We start from the raw sequence: 23,241 nt of genomic DNA, 5'->3' as shown, positions 1-23,241 counted from the left end.
AGTTCTAAGTGGGAGCAGGCATGTTGCATGGCCCGGGGCAGCGTTACATGCCGTCACGCACTCCAGACGGGATTGCTTAACTGCGGTCTGGGGCGCGCAGGCATGGGGCTGCGGAATGCACATATACTGGGAGGGGGTTGGGACAGAGGAGAGGGGAAGCTCGGAGGCGTCTCTCTCTCCGCTCGTCACAGGCCTCCATATTTAGAGCGCGCTGAACGTCTCTAATGAAAGCAGTCGATCACTTTGATTCCCCTTACTGGGGCCAAACATCTGGCACAACACTGTCTGTGCGTACGCGCCGTAGTGGCAGTCGCACCATGCAGACCCCTTATTAGAGGAGTGAGCCAATCTAAACTGGGATTGGGTGTGCACTCAGTAGTTAATCATGCATGAGAGGTCACTTGGTTAGAGCTGTTTTGGGTCTGTTTAACCGACACCCATGGGTACTCAATACAATTACTCGGCAAGGAATGAGACTCTGTTTTACAAAAAAGTTTATTGTCTTTTAAAATGTTTGTACACTCGGTATGACAATGTGCTTACACAATACTTACAGAAGAGTAGGGTGAAACTTACTTTGTACATAGAAAAAAAATAATAATAAACAAAAAACTGAACTGAAAATCACCCCTACCACTGAAATAAAATAGAGGGCTGTGAGTCAGTGGGGTCCTAGGTTTGACTGACTGATGTGGGAACTGCAACAGGAGGGTTGAGCTGGTGAGGCTGGTTGGGCTCACTGCCCCCTGACCCGACCCCCCTGTGTACAGCTCTGTAATATTACACATATTTACACTTTCAATCATGGAACAATAGTCCTTTTACAAAGTATTTGCTTATTTAAACATTCCCAAAACTATTTTTCAATATATTCACATATAAAGCAATATACATATGTTGGAACATTGTTTAATGCAATGCAATGGGCTGAAACATGATGAATTAATGACCCAATGCTAATGAAACAGTAACCATGACACCGAGACAAATCTTGGACATTAATGAGCAAGAGTTTGCAGAGGAGGACAGTCCAAGCGTCTCTAATGTCTAACAAGGACTTACTATGGTAAAAAGAGCAATAACACACAAGATGTTAAGAAACTGTTAAAATCGCAATGCTACAACCATTCCTGTGAAAAGGGAACAGGGCAGGTACAAGCTGATGGGGGGGAGGGGGGGGGACTGAACAGGATATGGGGAAAACTGACACATAGCTAAACCACACGTCAAACATAGCATTCAAACCCTGCTCCCTTCATCATACATAAATTGATAAAAGACATGAAAACATTGATCGGTAATCCCGTTGCCAACCTGCTGTTCACTGGCTGATCCGCGAGTGTATTATGAGCACAAGCTCAATATAAAACAACTGAACTACGACTTAGGCTTCCCGTTCATGTGAAATATTCCCACTTGTTGGTGAGGACATACTACTTGGAGCAGGAGACCTGGAAAATGTAGGAATTTCCATAAGGATACCAACCTGACCTCAGCCTACATCATGCATTCATAAAACAACAGAGGCTCCAAAGTCTTGTGGTTAGAAGGCAGGGTTTGAGGAGTGGAAGCTTAGACCTCCACAGCCCAGCTAAAAGCAGCACCAGATACAGAGTCAGTGGTGAGGGGGGGATTTGAAGCACACACAAGAAAAAAGTCCTATGGAGGAAAAAAAAAAAAAAAAAAAAAGGACTTCTTTTTCTCACATTGATCCATTTTTAACAGCGGAAAGTAATGAAGAGCAATTCATGAACATGATTCCAATGTTGACTCCTTTCAGTAATCCTCAGTCAGGGGTAGAAGAGTTTAAAAAGTGGAATTGAGGTGATCAACTTGGGAACATTTAAGAGCCACAAACGGGTAAATGCTAAAAATCAAAACATGTCAGTGAAAACGTTAGTCTCTGTAGCACCCCTCAGTGTCGGCCTCTGCCAACACTTCACCTGGACTCTCCGGTCAGTCAGTGACACTTGAGTCTCTTGACAGTCTCTAGTTTAGGGCCCCTCCGCAGACCACAGGGCCCGGAGAGCTTTCTGGGCAGCAGTTCAGTCTTAGTCATAAATATGCGTATGAAACGACTTCACGGTCCAGGCTGGCTGATTCATACATGAAGGAGTGAGTGGAAAGGCAGATCTGTGCGTCTCTTGTGTTTAGCCCAGAGCAGGTGCATCTTCTGCGGCCTCGGAGGCTAGTCCAACTCTGTGTCTTCTTTGGGCCTGTACACGGAGCCAAACCTCTGCATGTACTTCTTGATGTACTCCTTGGTCTTGTGCTTCACATTTTCATTACACTCGAGGTCCTCGGGGTTCTTGCAAGCTTTCAACTCCTTATTCATAACACCGTGAGTTAGCTAGTGGGATTGACAGAGAGAAGAAAAGAGTTAGACATTTCTCCTGTCAACAGATTATAGTGAATACCATAACTAAGATGTATAACTAAGTGGTAGAGGGGTGGCTGGGTGGTTAATTCATCTCTTACAGTGACTTTGTCCTTTATAATGTGAGACAATGAAACTCAAGCTCTAAATGGGTGAAGCCAAAATCATCTCTCTGTTTATTGTGCCAATGCTCTCAGAGTCCTGGTATGTCCAAGTGGCACTCAATATAAACCAGTCCCCACAGAGCTGTGGTCGACGATCCATAGACCCACCAAGAACCATGGAAAAAAAAGACTGTTGTCCTTTGAAGAAATGCTGGCTGAAATGGCTTTTAGAAAGGAATGAGTAAAACAAAGAGAGGGAGATAATAGTCTACATGTACAATGTGTTCCAAGTCTCCTCCAAAAACAGAGTACAAAAACATTGTTTGGCTGGAGAAAGAAATCGTGGGAGCTCAACTATTTAGTTCTGGTCTGAGGGAAACTTTGAGAACTTTTCCTTTTAAGTTAAGAGCTGACCAATACTTTCATTCATGTGCTCTGACCACTGAGAGGCCAAGAAAAGATGAAAGGTTCCCCACATTAATGGAGAGTCTAAATGCATGTATAAACACCCAATTGTTTAACAAATGGGATCAGTCTTACCTTTCTAGCCAGGTGCTTGAAGTCATCCGTGTTGCTGATGCGTCCTAATTTGCAGTCTGGCTTTCGATAAGGGTTTAGACACTGCACTATGAACTGGGACATCTGAGTAACACACACATATACAGAAGACCATGTTAAAAACAGGATAATATGTAAAAACTTACATCCCTATCTCTGCAACCAATAAATACGACAGCGGCAGATTGTCGGAATGGCAAAGAGATGGAAGTAGTTGCATAGCTTGAATTGGATAAAGGTGGAGAAGATCAAACAGTGAAAAAGTCACATCATAGGACAGAGAACATTGCTTGCAGAGACTCTGGCTCACCTCTTTGCGAAATGTCTCTTTACTCTTTTTAGCCAGTTCACTGGAGGTGTCTGCTTCAGCTGTCTTAGTGGAGAACTGTAAAACATAATAGGAGAGAGGAATCGTATCATTAAGCCTTTTTTCTCTTTAAAGAAATGCCATTTGTTTCATGTTAAAAGCCTGGCTTTGCAAGTCTAACCTGACATAAAGTAACCCCCTCATCATATTCTACTCCTTTCACTACTTTGACAAAGACATTTTCTCAGCTGTAATGGCAGACGGCATCACCATTTCATATTGACAAAAATCCAGCTTTGGCATATGGACATTCTGCAGATGAAATAGTACAAGTAAGGTTGTGCTGGCCACACCCGTGCACCGGCTCAATCAAACATGGCAACTGGCTGCAGAACAGCAGCTATCAAGGTCAGTGGGGCAACAAACAGCACCTGGTCACCAGCCCTTCTACAGGAGCCACACAAAGCGGGGATATCCTGCCAGGACGCTCCCTCTGGCCCCAACCCTCAACAACAAAGGCAGACAGGCAACAGCTGACTGACTATGCCCATAACAGAGTGGTGAGGATCAAAGGCAAGCACAAAGGATTCACACATAGATCTCCAAACTCCCAGAGGGGCACTATGCCCGCAGAGTCGAGACAGTGCCATGGAGAGGAATCCAGAAAGGGTGAAACAGAATGGCTTACAAGTGGAGCACAGGGCATTATTTCGAGACCTGGACACGGACACAGTCTCTATCTAAGCACAAGCTGGGAAATGGTCCATGACCTTGTAGCGGCTCTTGGTGGGAAATATCCCATAATAAAAAAAAAGGATCTCTCCATCTCGATTTTGTTACATGCTTTTTCAATTCTGTTACATCTTTTAAAAATTGATCTCAGAGACAAAAGGGACACTTGCGTAGTTAGACTCTAAAACGAGAAACCGCAAATAAACGAATGCAAGGTCTCCCAGATGGTTTCCATTATCATCAAAGGAAGGATAAAGATGAAGAGGGAAAACAAACGAGGCAGAGGAAGAGGAGATGAGCTGAGCCATCCCTCCCCCTGACTGCCTTGGGGCTAAGGGACAGACAGCTGAGAGCGGGAGGGAGGAGGGGAGGGGGGCATGATGATCTTCGAGTTACAGTAGATTCTCCCCTCAAATCTTCATCTCCACATGTCTACTCTGATGAAGCCTTTTTACAAGTAGGATGAGTTGTCATCCAAGTCATAACATTCATTGAATACTATATGGTATCGTGCCGAATGTTTTTAATTTTTTTCTTCCAGACCTGAGCCACAGCTGAAAGTAATCACTTGTGCAGCATCTTCAATTACTTCAGGGAACAAACACTATAATCATGTTTTGCATCCAAGCATAAACATTCTGGGAACCGAACAAAAAAGTAAAGAGGATATTTTCACGTTGTCAAATGAGGTAACGTGGGTTTAGTTTACACAGTTGGTTCTTTACAAAAATATATTAGTGAAACACAAAAACATTACACCTATATTGCATAGACAATCATATATGAAGCACTGGCCAGTACCGAGAAAATGATCGCTGATAAAAGCTCACCTTGGAGGGGTTCTCATCGTAGGTGGGTGTTCCCAGATCCATCTCAGATTCATGGTCCACGCTAGCATTATCGCTGCTGCCCTCCCAGGTTGGAGGGTCCCACTGTGTTTGCCTGGTGTGCAGAGAGAGAGAGAGCGAGAAAGAGTGAGAGAGAGCGAGAGAGAGACAGACAGAGAATGTAAGTTAGAAATATGTACAGGGGCATTACAGATACACAGACAAACATACACGCAGACACACAGCAATACCAACCTTGTGACAATGTGGTAGTAGTAGATCTTGCCTTCAGGGTCCCGAGCCACTTTCCAACTTGGAGGTAGGACAATGGTTTTGGGCTTGGGTGGAGAGGGAGGAGGCAGGTCGATCACATTGTTGGGTACAATCATTTCCTGGAGAGGAGAAAGAGATTAGGAAACAAGGGATCAGCAGCAAATCAATTTAACTTCACTTCAAAATACTTACAATAGCTTCTGGGATTTTCTAGGAGAAGGAACCTAATTAACTTCAGCTACATGTTTGATACCAATTGTTGTTATATACCATTATTGTCGTTGTGATTGTTGTTTACAAAAGGCTACCCAAATACAAAATCCAAATAGATTAAGTCCAGTCCTTAATTGTACCCATGCTTAATCACATCTTAAATGCCAATTTGTCATTGCATGAGACTGGTCTCGGACTGATGTGGCGCTAATGAAATTCATAATTTTCATGTATACAACACTCACACCCCCTTGTGGCCAGACTGAGGTATAGGTTGTCTCAAATCCACATGTATCAGAACACTATATTCCTGAAAATCTTTATCTTTAGTTAGCTGTCAGAAATTTGGTGCAGCTTCTTCTTATTCCATAAGCTTCAGAGATAGGAGGGATTACCTGCTGGACAGTTTGGGATGTGACAATGGTGGTGACTGTGCCTCCCTGCTGCACCACCACTCCTTGTTGGTGGCCTGTATACACAGGCTGGCCATGCAGGTAGCTGGCAGTGGGCTCAGTGTATGCCTTCAGAAACAGAACAATCAGATCACATATGTCCTACAGAATTTACAGAAATCTATCAAGGTGTGTTTAGGGTTTTCAACATTTATGATACGACAACATAAATTGAGCTACTCTGCACACCACTTTAGTAATAAGAAAAGCAAAGTACATACATCAGAGGATAAGAATAGTGAATGGTGAGTGGGGCCGTACCTGTATGACAGGAGTGTTGGCCTGAGGGTAGGCAGTGGGGATGCTATAGATGGTTTGGCATGGCTGGCCCTGGTAATAGATGGCCGTCTGCGTCTGAGCCTGTGCTGGGGCTGCAGCGTACTGCTGCGCTGGCTGGGTCTGCACAGTGACTGCCTGCTGGGTGGTGGGGTCCCACAGGGTGGTGTAGCTCTGCTGGCCCTGCACCTGAGGGGCCGTCTGGGCAGGGACAGACAGGACGGCGACCCCTGCGTCCTGGGCTGCTACAGTTGGCTGGGAATACTGCTGGGGGGCGCCGGTGGCAAGTTCCAGTGGGTTGGTGGTGATGTGCTGAGAGAGGCTAGAGACTGGAGGGGCCTGGGAAGTGGAGGAAGGAGAGGTCAGTCCCAGCTCTGAGATAAGAGGCTGGGGAGGAGTCTGTTCATAGTTCAGGGTGGCAACCATGGGCTCCACTGAAGGGGTAGGTAGCAATACTTTTCCTGCGTTGGGGTTGGTGGGGTCCACGAAGGTCTGGATGGGGTATCCAGGAGGGTAGGTGATGAAGCCAGGGCTGGAGGCATAGGCCAGACTGGGGTCATAAGCCATAGTCTGGAGCTGCTGCTGCTGCTGTTGAAGCTGCTGTTTCTGGGCTTCCCGCTGAGCAACCTCCTGCTCAAACAGTTTCCTGCGTTCCTCTGTGGACAGCTTGTTACGCTCCTTCCCACCAACCACCCTTGGTGTCTTGTTGCTGTTCGATGGGTCAAACCTAAAAACACAGAAGAAAGAGACCCTGGTTGCATGACAAAACCTTTTTGCTGATTTGCAATTGTAAAAAGCACAGATCCTGTACAGACCCACAGCGCATGTGGTTCAATTACCCAATTCCATAATGTTACTTAAATACCACAAGGTAATAACGTTACCTACCGCTAAAGTTTGCAGGGCAGCAGAAGACATGTTGCTGTTTACAAATCCGTTACTAACACAGGCGAGTTTGGAGCAAATTGTGGAATGTTAAGTTTCACTTTTGTTTTCACAGCAGGAGACTCTGTGGATTGAGTACAATGCTGCTGGTCTGTGCATTTCCAATGACGTGATGTGCGCATCAGAGATCGATTTAGATACATTTCTATACACTGACCAACTTGACGCTGTACGGGAAACACTGCATCTCAGTCAAAGACGCCCTCTAGACGCCATCTGATGAAGCGCATCATCTCACCAAGTGTCCCTGACTGACTGACCTGAATTTGCCTCGTGATGCCCTGGAGGGCATGTACTATGCTGGAAGACAACAAGACTCCTTACCGTTCCTCAGTACGTCGGCTGCTCCTCTCATAGGATGAGGGCGGTGGAGAAGTGGAACGTCTCCTCCGTCGTTCCGTACTGCGGGGGGTTTTGTCAGAAGCTCGATCACGGTCACGGTCACGGTCCCGGTCCCGGTCCCGGTCCCGGTCCCTGTCCCTGTCCCTGTCCCTGTCCCTGTCCCTGTCCCTGTCCCGCTCCCGCTCTCGGTCTCTGTCCCAGTCTCGATCTCTGTCTCTGTCATAGTCCCGGTCTCGGTCTCGGTCTCGGTCGCGCTCCCTCTCCCTCTCCTTCTCTCGCTCCCTTTCACGCTCTCGGCTACCAGAAGGGGTGCGTGGCGTCAAAGCTGCATCTCGATCTCGGCTGCGATCTGTGTTGGGACAATCAAATTATTCAAAGACATACCAAAAGAATTTAAAGTGAAAAGAGACACTGTAATGATCTTACCATTTGCTTCCTTCTCCACCTGACTTTTCTTTGGTATTCTGTACACCTCCTAAAAAGGGTAATAGAACTTTAACTTCAAACTTAAGAATACAATAACATGCCAACAGCTGACAAACAGAAAAAGGGGGAAAAAAATACATTTGTGTATGTTTGTCTGTTGTTAAGCATGTGACCGCATTTGCTTGGACTTACCTTCAGGTCCTTCCAGCTTTCCAGGAGCCTGGCTGCCATACCACCAATGTCCACAGCACTGAGTTGGGGCTCCTGACTCCTCTCACTCTCCACATCTGAGACACCCTCCTCCTCATCCTGAGAAGGAGTTCCCACCACTGAGGGCTCCATTGGGACCACTGTGCTCTCAGAGGCTATACTGGCCTCTGGGGTCTCAGAGCTGGGGGGAACATCAGTGGTAGATTCACCAGGTTGCTCCTCACTGCCAGTAGCTTTCTCAGCCTCTTTTGTCTCTGCCTGGATCTCCATATGCTCTGCAGGCGGCTCAGACGGAGCATCAGTGACTTCCATTTGGGTGGACTCGCTCTCAGGCTCTTGAATATTAATGGTGGGCTGCTCTCCTTCAACCTCTACCTTCTCCTCCTCCACTGCCTGACTGGTCTGCTCCTCCCTACTCTCCTTCTGTTCGTCACAAGTCTCATTTGGCCCTTCAGTTGCATCCTGCAGAGCCTCACTCATATCCTCTTTCATGTCAACATCCTTCTTCTCTATCTCCAACTCCTCCATTTTGTCTTTCGCCTCCTGTGTTTGAGGTTGGAGCTCAATGCTTGGAGTTGTTTCTGCCTCTTCTTGTTTCTCCATTGTCAACTCTTTGACTGATTCTTCCGTTGGTTCCTTTGCTGGATTTGCAGCTTCATCTACTTGGTCTGCCTTCACCTGTTTTCCATCAGGCAGTCCAGCACGTGAAGATTCATCTTCCTCCTCCTCATCCTCCTCCTCCTCGTCCTCCTTCCCATCAGATGCTTTGCTGGCATCAGAGAGTGCACTGTCCAGACTGTTTTCACTGATGATTTTGAGGCGGCGGTACACAGCCCGTTTGGGGGTGTCACTGTCCAATTCTGGTCCCAGTTTGGTGGAGGAACCATCAGGGGTGTTGAGGGGTGTTTGAGCACGTGACGTGTTCTCACTGGAGTAGCCATCCATCTCAGGAGGCTGTGGGAGAGTGTGTATCTGGGCCCATCGCTGAATGAAGGTCAGGACTCTGCTCTCCTCCAACATGTTCTTAGTAGAGATGGGTAGCACAGCTAGGGTCTTCATAATCTGTTAACAGAATAGTAGATAACAGTTAATAGAAGATGGTTTATAAGATAATTAACAAAGTTATTTCAGTGTGATGTGAGATAATTTAATGGGAAATCAATTACAAATCTCACCGCAAACTGCAGTTTGATGTTGTTGGCACTGTTACCCTTAGCTTCAGACAGCTCAACCATGAAGATCCACAGCAACGACAAACCATGGTGGTCTAGGAACTGCTTCAGGCATGATGGATTCTGAGTATCCTGTGCAAGTTCAAGTTCAATACTTTATTGCCATGTCAACACAGTTGATAGGAATTTGCCTCAGTGCAGCTCTTAAGAACAGACAAAAAACACACATAAGTAAATAAAATATATAAAATAAGAAAAGCAAAAACAGTTATCACATTTATACATTCAAACATACATGATAAAGTGCTTTGTGCTGCTACATTCATTTTAAAGTGCTTGTTGCCTTGTGCAATACAACCTTAATATTACCTACTGCAAGTGGGAATACCAACACATATTTCATCATGCCGCCCAAATCATATCACAAAAATAGACAATCTATTAGACTATAAGACTTGACACATGAACAGCCCAGATGTTTTACTTGAATCAGTTTGAGACAGATGAGTTTCTGCTCCATGGTCTCCACTCGGACCATCAGTCTGCAGAGAGACACCACCTCTTTCTCATCATACAGTCCCTCTCCGTTCTCCAGTAGTGCCTCCAGCTCCTCGTCCACCTGAGGAAAAAAAACAATGGGACAACGGTGTAGAGACATATTGAGACAATTCATTACCATGGAGAGGACCCAAGATAATTAGTCAAAACATGTATCATCTTATAATTATGCAGTTTGTAATTACTTGCATTACATTGCATTGAGTGATTGCGAGCTATTTGACTTTCTCAAACAAACCTGCCCTGTATCTCATTCAAAATAGTGGACTGCCAGTTGAAATTAAGTTGAATGATTTGGCTATTAAGTAACATAGGCCCATAGATATCAGACAGACACCACTAGCATGGGAAGCAATCTTAAAATAACCCGTCTTTTGTGTTTCAACTGTGTTATTTATGGATGAGAACAGTCACTGGAGCTCTCAGAGCAATTAGCCTGATGCCTGTACAAACCTGACCAAGTTATGCCTGAACAACATCACTGCTGGTCATAGTGGTGCAGGAAATTTTTGCTCTTGCAAATACAGTAATTGCTGTTCAGAAAGATTTCAAAAATGATTGAGACACAAGAGATTCAAAAGAGACACCGGAAAAACATTTTCAAACATGAAACATGAACTGACCGTAGTAAGAGCGCTCACTGTATCCTTCTTTCGACTGCGGTCTTTCTTCATCTTCCCTCCAGCTGCTCGAACACTAACTCTGTTCTCCCCACCCAGGAAGCCTCTGCAGCTAGGAGCTCCACAGAAGCATTTCTGGGCCTCTTTGCTGTGGGTAAGAGAAAGAGAGAGGTGAAAACCAAGATGAAACCACCAGTTAAAAGGTTAAATAACCAATCTTTTGTTACATGTCAACTATGCTGGCTTAAATGTTTTCACGCATGGAACAAAAGGACAATGCAAAATTTGAGTGAAAAAACAACAACCAAAAAACAACAACAAATCTGCTGAAAACAAAGTGATGGGAAACACTAACCCGTATCGCTGGAATTGGTAATCAAAAGTCAGTTCAGTTCCTGCAGTGACTGCCTTGGTGGTGAAGAACCCAACTCTAAGTTGACCGTTGACAGTCCACTGAAATGGGATACAAATTATCAAGCTTGACAGCTTCCAACAAGGTAAACTGAACTGGTAAACTTGGAGGTGGCTGTTTTTTAGCCAATGTACCTTTTGGGTCTCACAGTTGGGCTCACAGCTATGGTTCATGAATCGAGAGCAATTACCCTTCAGTGTTGCATCAATGATCTGAGGAGAAATAATGGAAATATTTTGTCACCCACTTTAACTAGATGAAGCCCAATTACAAGTGAAATATTAACATTCATGTATAATGCATCATATATCCACGCTTACCTCATTATTCTTTAAAGACATGAAATAGTAGTGGATGTTCTTATTGCGAGCATACTCTTTCACCCTTGTTTTGAACTCCTTGTGGTCCAACACCTCACCGCAGTATTCTAGTACGAAGGTGTTTCTGAAATGGCAATCAAAAAGTGAGACTATCATCTTGGCAGTTTCCCCCCCATAACATTGTTTTAAGAACATCAATAATTGTCTCATATATGAAGGGTTTCATTCCAAAGTGTTATATTTTACATTTTGGAAAAAAAGAAAAATTCAACCTGAAATTCCTCAGTCAGTATACACACAGAAAGTACAGCCAGTACACACAGATGATTCTATCCTAAAAAACAACTATTTTGTGAGCCAAGGCTTTAAGATGACTCATAACTTCAATAGTAACCCATAATCTGCTTTACTTTCATTTTGGAAGAGTAGGTGTCAACTTGTTCAAATGGTGCATATTTCATTCTGGAATATAACTCTTTCCATGTTCTTTACATAGCATCATTTATTGAAGACTTTTAAGAAGCTTACGAAGACAAGTCTTTAGCTGCCCGTAATCCCCAGCCCTTGTCTTCTGTGAGGATAACCTCAAAGTCTGCATGCTGTTTCATCTGAAAGCGTCGGTTAGAGCAGTACACTCCATTCAGGCACCGTGATGAGCTAGGGAGAAAATATTTCAAGAAATAGTTTATTCACTGAGTGAACAAATTCAGAGTTCCTACGCAGTTTCAAATTCAAAATCCCATATTTTTTTATGTAAGGGGGTCTAAACAGACAATAAATAGACAGATAGATACAAAAGAACCATGTTTGTACTACTTGGGACTGAACAATATTTTTACATACTATTTTGTGCAATTTGTAAGCCTTTCAAGACCAAGAAATCATCATGTTATTTTTCCACACATTGCCAGATTTCCCAACCCATGTAGAAACCCTGCAAACTGTTTCATTCAGTAAATTTAATAAACCACATGTGGATGTCTTGTATGCTCTGTCACAGTTCTAGTGGTATGCAACAACTCACCACTCAATCATCAGCAGTCGGTTTAAGCAGTCCTCCCCGCAAGCCAATACTCCACGAGACCGCTCCTCTCTGGACAGCATTGAGCACTCACATTGCATTCTCTTGATATCTCGATGAGATTTGCTCTTTTTTCTGCAAATAACATTGAACAGTTTTCAAAGCTTAAGTCTGATAACAGTTTCATGTTTTATTATGGCGTAATTCAATGTACAAACAATAACTTATTTAATGTTAGCCACGCTGGACAACACCTTACCTCTCAGTTAGATACAGGTTCTCTTCAATCAAGTCAAAATAAGGGGGCATCTTTTTAATCTTGGACATCTCTCTCCATTTATTGGAATCTTGAAAGTCCTGCAGAGTGAGTAAAGGGCGGCTCACCTCAGCCTTAACAGGAGTTTCCTTAGAGACATCCGTTTCTCCTTGACGCTCCCTTTTGACCGCAGGCCCAGGTTCTGCCTCATTGTCTGAATCTGACTCAATCTCTGGACGCCTTTTCTTGGGAGGCCCCCTGCCTCTGTGGGGCCTAAGGTTGTCTTCTCTAGGGGGGTCAGGGATGGCAGAGCCTTCGTTGGCAGAGCCCCTGCTGTTGCTACTTATTTCATGACCTTGGACAAAGCTTGATGACCCTAGAGTGTTAGGTCCATTGCATTCGACTGCGGTTTCTCTAAGACTTAATGCTTTATCTCCACTGTCTTCCTCATGGTCATTAGTAAGAGAGTCAGGATGAACTTCACCTGCAGGATCCTGAAAATGTTCAAGCACATGGAGGTAGGGTGGTCTGCTGGTCTGCATGATTGGGGGTTGGTGGTTCCAGGAGGCATTACTCTGCCTGTACTCCTGTCCCGGGGGAGAGATTGCTGTCTGTTTAGGGTTCAGTAACTGTGGCCCATGACTGCTATCAGGCTGCTGGTATGTACTGCTGGGCTGCTCTGGTTGTGAGAAATCCCAACCCAGGCTGAATCCATTCTTGTTGTTGATATTGTCAGCACCAGAGAAGTCATCATGTTGGTAATGGGGGTGCATCCTTCCATCTCTGCCACTTACATAATTCTGTTTGTGCCCTTGCTCAGACTGCCTGGAATTCTCAAGGCTGTGGGCAGGAATCTGGTTCACTGTTGCACTTATCTTTGGTCTTTCATGGGCACTGTTATAAGGAGTCTTGTAAGGCTGGGCATTGATTGAGCTGGAACCCTCTGACTGACTAGTGCTATCAATCATATTACTCTGGGATTGACACAACATGCTGTCATGTGGTGACGCATTCACATTAGCACATGCACCACTGGTCTCCCCACATGCAGTAGAAGCGTTTTCCTGCCTTTGATTTGGGACTTCACTGATATTCAGGTCAGCTGCTGTATTAGCATGCTGCGGCTCTGAGCTATTCATTTGACTGGATGAAGAGGCTCCCGTGTCCTGTGTATTCAATGTTAGGGAAGAATTCTTTGGCACTACCACTACAGAGTGCAATCGTTTAATAGCCTCTCCGCAATCAGAGTCATACTCTGAGTCGTCACTGTCACTGGCCTCACTCTGTTCTCCTGATCCACCCTGATTCAGTAACTTTCTCTTAACCGGTTTGATCTTGTGAGCACCGTCCTTCGATTTTTCTTCATGACCATCACCATTCCAACTTTGCATCTCTATAACTATGTCAACTTGTGATGTATCATTTATGTGCAGAGGCTCGCCTATGTTTGTGTTTTGATTAACAGTGGGTTTAAAGTCAGAGTGGTCAGCACTGGTGCCTGCTTGTGAAGGCTCACTTTGGTCTTTGCGTGCACCTTTCATAGATATGTTGTCAGAGCTGATTTCCTGCTTAGTGGTCTCTGCCTGCTTCACCGTTTTGGAATGTATCTCAGCTTCTCGCCGAATATCATCTTTTATTCCAGATGACTCTTGTTGGCTGACTTCTTTAGAAAACTCTATTTTTTTTACCGAAATCACCTTTTTAACACTAGGCTTACTCTCTGCGCAAAGTACCTTCTGAGAATTATCACTGTCTGAGGTGTCCTGCCCAACAATATCCCAACGAGACTTTTTTGTATTACTGCTGCTTTTCTTAACTGAATCAGTGTTCTGCTGTCCACTTGTATGCGTCAGCTGATTCTCAGATTCAAGACGTAATGAATCAGATTTGAGAGCCATGCTTGTGCAAGATTGCATGTTGATAGTCACATATTTATTCAATTGAGCATTCTCTGGCATAGTGTTCTGCTGGACATGGTCTGCGACAGGTAAATCTGCTGTAGCAAGTAAGGATTTTGGCCCCAATGAAGACTGAACAACGTTGTTGTCCTGGCTGGATATTATACTATCATTACTACGGCATAAATGTAAGATAGCTGCATTAGAGTCCACATTTGGTAGATTATTAGAACACAGGCTATCCTTCACAATGGCCAAGGTTCCTGGGGCAGCATTTACATGCTGCAGGCTTCCACCATAAACGTTCTGAGAGGTTATAGGTGAGGCATTCATATTCTCAATTTCAGTACTTGACTTTGTTTCTTTTATTCTCTTGGGAGATGCTTCTTGCAAATTCTTATCAAGGGATGAGACCATCTCCTTGACATCCTTGTTGCCTTGTTCCTTTCTCTGGCATGTACCATCTAGTTGGGAATCTGACTTTTCTTTTTCGTTCTGAGAGTGGGATTCTGTGGGACTTAAATGTATTGGTATCTTATTAGGGCTGTGAAATAAGTCCTTTGATTGTCTATCAATTCCACTTGTTTTCACAGATGACTTAGAGGGGGTCACCTGCTTTGAGTCTGGCTTACTGCTTTTCTTTTGGGAGGTTTTACAGGTCTCCTCAGAGCCAGAGCTTCTGTCAGAGGCCTGTGACTTTCCTTTATGATCTGCCTCAGAGTCACTGGAGCTACTTTTTTGGCGTCTTCTTTCATATGTTTGAGAATGGGTGTGCAGACTTGAATAAGTGGATTTAACGTTGGTCTCTGACTTGTGATAGGTGCTAGATTTACGGTAATTAGACTCAAGTTCAGGAGAGCACTTGCGCTGGGACTCAGAGTCCAATGTTCGTTTTGAAGCTCTTTCAGACTTTGACGATTGTGTTCTTTTATCCATCTCTGAAGAGTGAGGAGAATCTACAGATTTAGAGTCTTTCTCAGATTTCAAGTAGGAAGATGATTTTGAGTCTTTCTGTGAGCTTGAATGGGTGGATGATCTACTGGAGTCACTTGTCCTTGTCCGATACTTTCTATGGTCATCTTCAGAGTCAGAACTGTCCCGGGTTCTGTCAGTACGGGAACGAGAGCCTCTTCTCTCTCTGCGTGGAGAGCTCCTGTGTGACCTCCGGTCAGAATCATGATAGTATGACCTATCAGAGCGCGACCCTCTCTCGCCTCTGGATCTGTCTGATCTGGAGTGGGATGAACTTGTCCGAGAGCCTCTTGATCTAGACCGTGATCTAGACTTGGACCTTCTGCGATCTTTGTCTGAACGAGATGAGCGTGATGATGTGTGTCTGGAATCACGGTCTGATTTTGAGTAACTAGAAGACCTTTCGCGGTTCTCTGACCACTTAGAGGAACTTTTTTCCTTTTCCTCGACATTTGACCCAGAGGAAGACTTTTTTACCTCCTTGCTTCTGCTGTCTGGCTTTGTTTTACTTTTGGATTCAACTGACTTGTGGCTGGAAGACATCTGGACTGAATCGCCATCAGATTCTGAGCCAGGGGGAGCACTATCAGATTGGGACCTGGTTTTCCTTTTGTATACCTTATTATCCTGCTCATTGTTGCTGGAACTCTCTCCATCTTTTCCTGAGGATTCAGTTGGCTTCTTGAGGCTAGGGGTTACCCTCGTCTCAGACGCTTCTGTGTGAGCATTCTCAGAAGGGCAGTCACTGATAATATTCTGAGGCTGGGGTGTGGGGAATTCCGTTCCACTTTTACTTGAGGATTTCATCAAAACCTGCAGTTCAGAAGAGTGTGGTTCCTGTGGCACGATGCTGGATGTCGGTTTCTCTTCAGTAACAGAGACACTGAGAATTTGCTTCTTGAAATGCATCTTTGCTAGGTCTGTTTTCGGTTTAGGGGCTGCGGAGACTGGCGTTTGAGGAGAAACAGTCTCTGCTATTGATGTTGGCACCGTGGGTGACTGTATTTGCTCAGTTATACTTTCTGTATTCTGCCCTACTTTGTCTTGAGGGACTGAGGTTGCCAGTGGCAAGGCAGAGGGAGGTTCAGCAAGAGACTTGTCAGGGCTGGGAGGGACGAAGAACAGGCTCTGCAGTGGCTTCTTTGTCTGCGAGAAACTGAAGGACACTTTCTGACGACCCTGCTCCTCGAGATTCACCTTCGTCTTGGTCCCTTTAGGCAAGAGATGGTTGGACAGCATGACTCTGGGAGAAAGGCTTTTGATAAGAGCTGCCTTGGAGAGGCCCTCCACCGTCACCTACAATAAAAGAAAAACCACAAAAAGGACTGTAAACCAAGCTCTCTGAACCATATAATGTGAAATTAGAAATACAGGCTGTATTATACAAAAAAACAGTTAATCAAAAGCTCAAGTGAAATTAGATATTTACGCTGATAAGCTTCTTTTAGTTAAGACTTACCGAGGTACCACTCCCCTCCTCTCTGCGGTTATGCAAGAACACCATGGCAAGACAAAAAAATAGGAAAGACAGAAATCAATTAACACAGAGGCATCTGACATAGCACTACATAGAACAATTTGCAGATGATCAGGAGGGACATAAAGTAGCCTAACCCAAATTCTCCAGTCAGCTTGTTGATGTGAACATTTCTGTGAGAAGTTTGTGTGTGCTCTCAATTACCAACAACTTCTTAGCACAATATCTACTAAGTATAGGAGGCCTGTTATACTGAAAATTAGCAGAATTGAGCTTTGTTTCATGAAGTTTGTTAAATCATTAAAAAAATATTGTCAGTAATAGGATGTTTTTTGGAGCTTGTTTTCAAAATGCCCTGACCTATTTTATGCTTGTTTGAACTTAGCTATATACACAACAAAAGCAAAGGAGGGTGGGATGATCCAATGATTAAACATTCTGAGGTTTCTCTTCTGCACACTTCTACACGCAATTCCAATTTAAAATTTAGTTGGACAGAGGACATGTAGCCTACTCTCACTAGGCTACCAGAACTTTCTCTTGGTCTGCCTTTGTCCAACTCATATAGCCTATGGCTGTGTGTAGTTTGCCAAAGCACACTCCTGTAATATCTCATAATTTGGTGTCAAAAATAACCTCAACCTCAAACCAAGACTGAAATAATATGCCCCTTTAGCACAGACTGAGAGTGCTGGTGTTACCAATAAAAAGGCTAAGACAATAAAAAAAAAAAAAAACATAGGAGAAAGAAGCATAGAGATGTGATTGCTCAACATAAGAAAGGTCATGGATATTAGGATTTTTGTTCTCCATTCTTGTTCTATTAAACGTTGTCTGTTTTCCTTAGGGTAGGCTACAATATGGGTGCTAGGCAACAACTGGGTCATTTATTCCTTTAGGATTTTTTTTTTCCTTTCCCTGTGACCTTCAAAACCAGACACTTGTACAATGACATTCAGTTACATGGGAAGAGCTATAACAAATAGCCTACAATGAAACAGCCTACTACATAGACTGTCAAACACAACTGATATTTGGTCACAGTAAAAAAAGAAAATTCTCTACAAAAAATCTCAACCTAATGATGTGCTCTCTTTTGTCACATCCAGTCATGAGAATGAAATGACAGGTCAACACTTTATATATATGGAGGCTGTCCATGAATAATGCTACCAACACCAGAGAGGGGGGGAGAGGGGGTGTTGCATGAGGAAAATAACCTGCACTGTGGAGCATAGTCTTCAATATTAGGGGACAAATGACAGGGCCCTGGGCTTAGGATGACCTTGCAATCAATAACACTCAAGAGATGCCATACAGATCAGCAGAGACTGCAAGCAAAGCAAAATAAAACTTGGGAACCAAATGGAATTTAATTCCCAAATTGATATTAAACTAGACTAAACAAGACATACATTGCAAGTTGCATTAAAAATGCATTGTCTAATACCTGATCTCTGACTTGAGCAGAGCGTCCATTGAGCAACACGTCTAGGGTTAGTAGGCCTGTAGAGGCTGCTGGCCAAGAATAATCCAATTCAGAGAAATGAGCCCTCCAAAGTGATGTCACACCTGACAAAAAGAAAGATAAGGTTGCCATGAACTGAGGCACTTTTGCCTATAGCAGCTTACAACTAAACTCCTAAAATATTGACATAATGGACATCTGATGCAAGTCCTACAAATGTAAAATAGACCTATAACTTTTGCTTGTTTCAGACAATTGAACCCACATACATTATGGTGTATCTTGCCTGTGCAAAGGGCATAGTCTCTACAGACTATGTAAGACCATAAATAGTGCCTCATGCCTTCAACGGTTAAACGACTTCAATCTAGAGCTCGTCATGAGATTCCTGTTATCTATTGTTTCAATGTGGCTGAGAACCGTTGCACGTCTTAATATTTTTGTCTGCGAGGGGATGGAAAGATAGAGCCTTTCCTGTGTTTGTTGGGTCATTAATCTCGCATGGTGTTGTTGCTGTGGTAAAAACAAAACCTAATATGCATCTAAGATTTAAAAATGGTACCATCATGGTCGACCACCTAGTACTTTCCTAGATGGAGGAGAAACATGGATACAGTGCAAGCAGAGAACAGATTCCATTATTGGACATGGAAGGATCAAACAAGCTGACCTACAGAGAACAAAGGGTGTCTGTAGAGCGATCATTGATTTCAAAGAGCTAACACATGGACGCTATTATAGAAAGCATATCAAAGTGATGGATTTGAAATAAATTGGAAAACTAAGTACAGCATGGCCTGTGCAGGAGGAGGAGGGCCAGCCAAAACAGGGCCTTTTAAAACGCCGAATCTTGCCTGGCTAATAAAACGCTGAGCTAAAGATACCTGGCAAACCTTGTTTGTTACAATATTTTATCAGAATTAGCTAGTTACAATGCACGCAATGTACCTGTAGTTAGCAAGTGAGTGAGATTGCATTAGCTATTCGAATGTAACGTTGGTTTACAAAACACAGCTAAGCTAACTTATATTTGCTAACATTAACTGCAAACAGTCGTAGGCCATCTTTAAATATAGCTCGTCCTGTGCTATGCGCGCTTTATGTCTCAGATCAGTGTTAATATTATCTGTTAAACATGCTCTGCTGGCAAAATGCTATCAATATGGGGTAACGCAATGTGTCTTAAACTATGAAACGGTGGCAAACAGTCCCGTTTGCTCCTGCAAACAGAAAAGCATCTATTCTCACAGCTAGCCGAGTAACTTAGCATCACTCCACTGGCATCGGGGGAAGCTAGTAATGTTACGAGCTAGCTAACTAACTATCGAACTGGAGCTAGCAGCAAGGAGGCTAACACTAACGTTAGTTATATTTTACTAACTGATGTTTGACTAATAGCAACTGTATAAAGTACATTTGTCTGGCATAGCCGTCTAAGTTTGCTGGATCGGTGGGGAGCTTGTTACTTTTGCCAATTTTATGAACATGGAGGAAGGATTTCAGATACGTTTCGGGAAATAATGGATCCGTGTACCCTGCACCCGGCTTCACTAGCATGCTAGCTAATGTTTTGTCTTGGTTGTGTGTAGCCAGGTGTTGTTGCCAAAATTAAGTAAAAAAAAAAAAACATAGCGGTTGACAATATACTCACTTTACGAGGTGCTTTAGGTCACAAGGGTCCCCCATCTTCAAAACCACCAGCAATCGGCCCTTTCAAAAACATCAAGCAGTGTATGCCGACGTCAAATCCATACGGGGTTGTCGGAAATGATCCTCGGCTCACTGGCTCTGCTGCTGCGCTTCAGCCTGGGTGAATGTTGGTGTTGAGCTAGCATGAGCTGATAAACTTAGCCAAGACCTGAATGGCAGATTGTAGACTCAAATGAGTAATGTAGCAAATCCAGAGTAAAGTGTCTGTAGTTGGCCAACGTATGCAGTGTGGTTGTTCGTCGAAAACTCGATCCGCTTGCAAGTTTATAAACATTTCTTTGAATAACTTATTCCACACTGAGCCCGTCGGTATCTTGCTGGCTGCGGCTGCTGTGTTCAACATCACATGATGAAGGAACACAGCTGGCGCGAACCCTGGAGTGTACAGCGGGTCCTTGGTCCGAGCTATCCGTAGAAGCTCTGCACATGCAACTAAAAAGTAAAATTAGACTTTTGATAACAATCTTGCTGACAAAATAACTATTTTGAGCTTCGTAGTGTTGACGTCAGACAAACTTGTTGGACTCCTTTTATAAAATGTTTTCTTTCGTATAGAGTGAGGCAGGAAAGACAAGACAGTGGCTCACTGGCAGCATAATTGGGTGTAGCCTGCATGGTTAGTGGGTACTGCAGGATCATGTCAACCGTCGTAATCCAGGTGGGTCAGTGTGGAAACCAGCTAGGCTTGGAGTGGTGGAGGCACATTGCCAGTGATCCAGGTCAAAGCAGAGACATCCTCGGGTGAGAATAAATGCCTTAAATCACTTGTGATATCACTTTTGATACCCCTTTGCGTGACAAAACTGAAGCATTGCGATTCTTTTCACAGGTGTCCATTCAGCAGCAGAGATGGGAAGCTTGCAGCAGTGTTTATTGACAGTGAGCCTAAAGTGTTACAGGGGGCAAAGCAGTTTCTAAAGAACAAGTAAGTAGGCTACTAGGTGCAGTAATTTATTGTTGAAAGTCTACACATCTCACCAAAATGACTGCTGTGCTTTGTGCTGTCCTTTTTGTTTTTTCCACCAGAGTGCTAGACTCCAGTATAGTTTTGGCGCAAGGTGGGAGGGGGAGCAACTGGGCTTATGGTGAGGGAAACATTTGTTGAAATGTGATTATTTTTAATAAGTCACAAAATGTGATGCGATTCCATTAAAACCTATGCAAATACCTGTTAGGCTACAACGGTCATTGGCATGAAGAGAGTAATGGATTACTGCATCGAGCAATAGAGGCTGTACGCAGAGCAGCTGAGAGAACAGACTACTATGGTGGAGTGATGCTCCTTCACAGCCTGAGTGGGGGTACAGGGTCTGGTATGTAGGACTGCAGTAAAAGACAATGCTTAGCTGTGCTCCATAGTTGAAATACATTACTAGTAGATGCCACAAACTGACTACACGTGCTCATTAGCATCGGTGTCACTGCCATGAGATCTGTCTCACCTTTCAATCCCAGGACTTGGCTCAAGGTTGTGTGAGGAGATCCGTGACACATTCCCTGCAGGTCACATATTAACTGTATCTGTGGCTCCGCATCAGAGTGGAGAAAGTCCCCTTCAGAACTACAATTCTCTGCTGAGTCTTGCGTCATTACACAGGTTGTAGCCATTACACTTGTTAAAAATGTATCAACTCAAAACAGAACATGTGACTTGTATGTTATGCTACAACACAGTTATCATGATGTTGTGCTCCTTTATTTGCAGGTCTGCTGATGGGTTGCTTCTGTTTCACAATGACAAGGCCTTGACCTTTGCTCAGACGCTGGAACGGGTGCCTAGGAGCACAGAATCCCTCTCTCCTGTGATGCCTACCGTAGGATCCCTCACAGTCATGAATACTCACATTGCATCTTGCATGGCAGGTCTTCTGCTGCCTGTCGAGAGCCTCACTCCTACAAGGTAAAAGTACTGTGCACACAGAGGGTGGGGGACCTCTATATTGTGATGGATGAGCAAAATAAGTTGCACTTTTGCTGATACCGTTGCTGCTGTGTGTGAATGTCAATACAACGGTCTCTGGAAGTCTAAATTGCTGATGCAAGTAGTTCCTTTCACACCCCTCTAGTGGCTGGAGTTTAGGTTCAGAGCCCTGGGAACTGATAAGGTCTGTGTGTCCCATACCTGCTGCCAAACTCCTACACACCACCCAGGCCTATTCCAGGTGTGATACAATACACATTGCGGTGTCTGTGGATTGTTCACACATATATCCATAGGATTTTGAGTATTTTACTGTAATTGATTACTTTATCATTTCAGTGTGAGGACACAGTGGGATCGCTTGGCTACCTCCAGTCTCCAATCAGTCCCACAGCTCTCATCAACTGGAAAGCCTGTATCCTTTTTCCTATCCTCTATCCTATCCTAATTTTTAATATTGTAGTATTCTTAACTTGCAGTGCGGCTTTGATCTAATAGATAGTTCTATTTCTTAAGTGTTGTAACAAATGGCTTAAAACAAAGGTCTGTATTTACCTTTGACAGTAAATTGCAGTATAGCAGTCGAGCTGTGTTGGCTGTTGCAAGAGGGAACAATGATAACTCTTTCCGTTTGTCCAATGTCCTTGAGAAGTTAAGAAAAGGACACCGCTGTGTCTCTTGGAACCCTTTTCCCATAGATCACTGGGCAGGTAAGCAAATAAGTTGCCCTCAGTTGTTTTGGATTTTGTATTCCCCTCCTGAGAACACTTGACTGAGTGCAATTCTATATGTTTCCAAAATTTGATTTCAGACACCAACAACAGGCTGGGAGATTCCCCTTCTTCACGCCTCCTTACAGTGTGTTCCAATCACAGTAGTGTTTCCAGTCTCCTGGACCATGTTGTGCAGCGATCTAAAGAGATGCTGCGAGTCAAGGCCTACTTGCATTGGTACCAGCGCTACGGTGTGGAGGAGTTGGACTTTGAACTGGCCCTGGAGACTTGCTCAGCTATCATACAGGAGTATGGCTGCCAATGATATGGTCAATCTTGTAGACTTGAATAAAAGCCTGCCACATCCCATAAGGTCTGTGGGGTTGACCAGAAAGAAATTATACTAGCCTATATACAGTATATGATAATATATATGATACAGGCTATGATCATGTATTTATTTATATGCACATAATTCTGTTGGGCTCCTCTAAAGTGTGGAGCATGGTTGTTGCTGTTACAGGTATATTGTGGAATAAAGTTTTAATGTCATCGACATCCATTTGGCTCGTTCTCCACTGGACAATCAAAGCACCACAGGCTGCACACTGACTTTACATCAGGCTGAGCACACTGGTGTGTGCCGCAGCAAACAACGCCCACAACGGACGGCCTTGCGTC

At 44.0% G+C, this 23,241-nt stretch overlaps 2 protein-coding genes across 3 annotated transcripts; one reads left to right on the top strand and one right to left on the bottom strand.

The window, feature by feature from the left end:
* Nucleotides 1-503: 503 nt before the first annotated feature.
* Nucleotides 504-20,193, bottom strand: setd2 (SET domain containing 2, histone lysine methyltransferase). 2 transcript variants are annotated; one of them, XM_071517464.1, is made up of 21 exons: nt 19,868-20,193; nt 16,731-16,752; nt 12,405-16,567; nt 12,149-12,280; nt 11,653-11,781; nt 11,125-11,248; nt 10,939-11,016; nt 10,748-10,845; nt 10,396-10,540; nt 9,699-9,833; nt 9,218-9,346; nt 8,025-9,104; nt 7,833-7,881; nt 7,389-7,755; nt 6,105-6,846; nt 5,787-5,912; nt 5,161-5,297; nt 4,909-5,020; nt 3,350-3,424; nt 3,022-3,123; nt 504-2,350 (listed from the first exon to the last, which is right to left on the bottom strand). In XM_071517464.1, the coding sequence occupies exons 1-21, from the start codon at nt 19,900-19,902 to the stop codon at nt 2,189-2,191; spliced, it is 8,142 nt and encodes a 2,713-aa protein (XP_071373565.1). In that variant the 5' UTR covers nt 19,903-20,193; the 3' UTR covers nt 504-2,188. The 2 variants fall into 2 exon arrangements, with proteins under 2 accessions (XP_071373565.1, XP_071373566.1); XM_071517465.1 differs by lacking the exon at nt 19,868-20,193 and adding an exon at nt 18,199-18,277.
* Nucleotides 20,194-20,563: 370 nt separating this feature from the next.
* LOC139642595 (tubulin delta chain-like) lies at nt 20,564-23,090 on the top strand. Its single transcript, XM_071517505.1, has 10 exons — nt 20,564-20,659; nt 20,754-20,851; nt 20,953-21,011; nt 21,102-21,239; nt 21,382-21,523; nt 21,632-21,826; nt 22,002-22,088; nt 22,187-22,262; nt 22,422-22,557; nt 22,659-23,090. Exons 1-10 carry the CDS (start codon nt 20,564-20,566, stop codon nt 22,883-22,885), a joined length of 1,254 nt encoding a protein of 417 aa, XP_071373606.1. The 3' UTR covers nt 22,886-23,090.
* The last annotated feature ends 151 nt before the right edge of the window (nt 23,091-23,241 follow it).

Source organism: Centroberyx affinis, unplaced genomic scaffold, assembly GCF_046629955.1.
Source record: "Centroberyx affinis isolate AG114_WGS23_722 - 3 ecotype Tasmania unplaced genomic scaffold, CSIRO-AGI_Caff_v1 ptg000498l_1, whole genome shotgun sequence".
Lineage (NCBI taxonomy): Eukaryota > Metazoa > Chordata > Actinopteri > Beryciformes > Berycidae > Centroberyx > Centroberyx affinis.
This window is presented reverse-complemented; position numbering and strand designations above follow the sequence as displayed.

Excerpts from the sequence above, each read along its gene's own strand:
- LOC139642595 (XM_071517505.1), top strand. The coding sequence starts at position 20,564 with ATGTCAACCGTCGTAATCCAGGTGGGTCAGTGTGGAAACCAGCTAGGC. Across the intron at positions 21,240-21,381 it reads GAGTGGGGGTACAGGGTCTG|GACTTGGCTCAAGGTTGTGT; the intron begins GTATGTAGGACT and ends TTTCAATCCCAG. Across the intron at positions 21,524-21,631 it reads AGTCTTGCGTCATTACACAG|GTCTGCTGATGGGTTGCTTC; the intron begins GTTGTAGCCATT and ends CTTTATTTGCAG.
- setd2 (XM_071517464.1), bottom strand. The coding sequence starts at position 19,902 with ATGGGGGACCCTTGTGACCTAAAGCACCTCGTAAA. Across the intron at positions 5,021-5,160 it reads TACTACCACATTGTCACAAG|GCAAACACAGTGGGACCCTC; the intron begins GTTGGTATTGCT and ends TCTGCACACCAG. Across the intron at positions 2,351-3,021 it reads TCAAGCACCTGGCTAGAAAG|CTAACTCACGGTGTTATGAA; the intron begins GTAAGACTGATC and ends CAATCCCACTAG.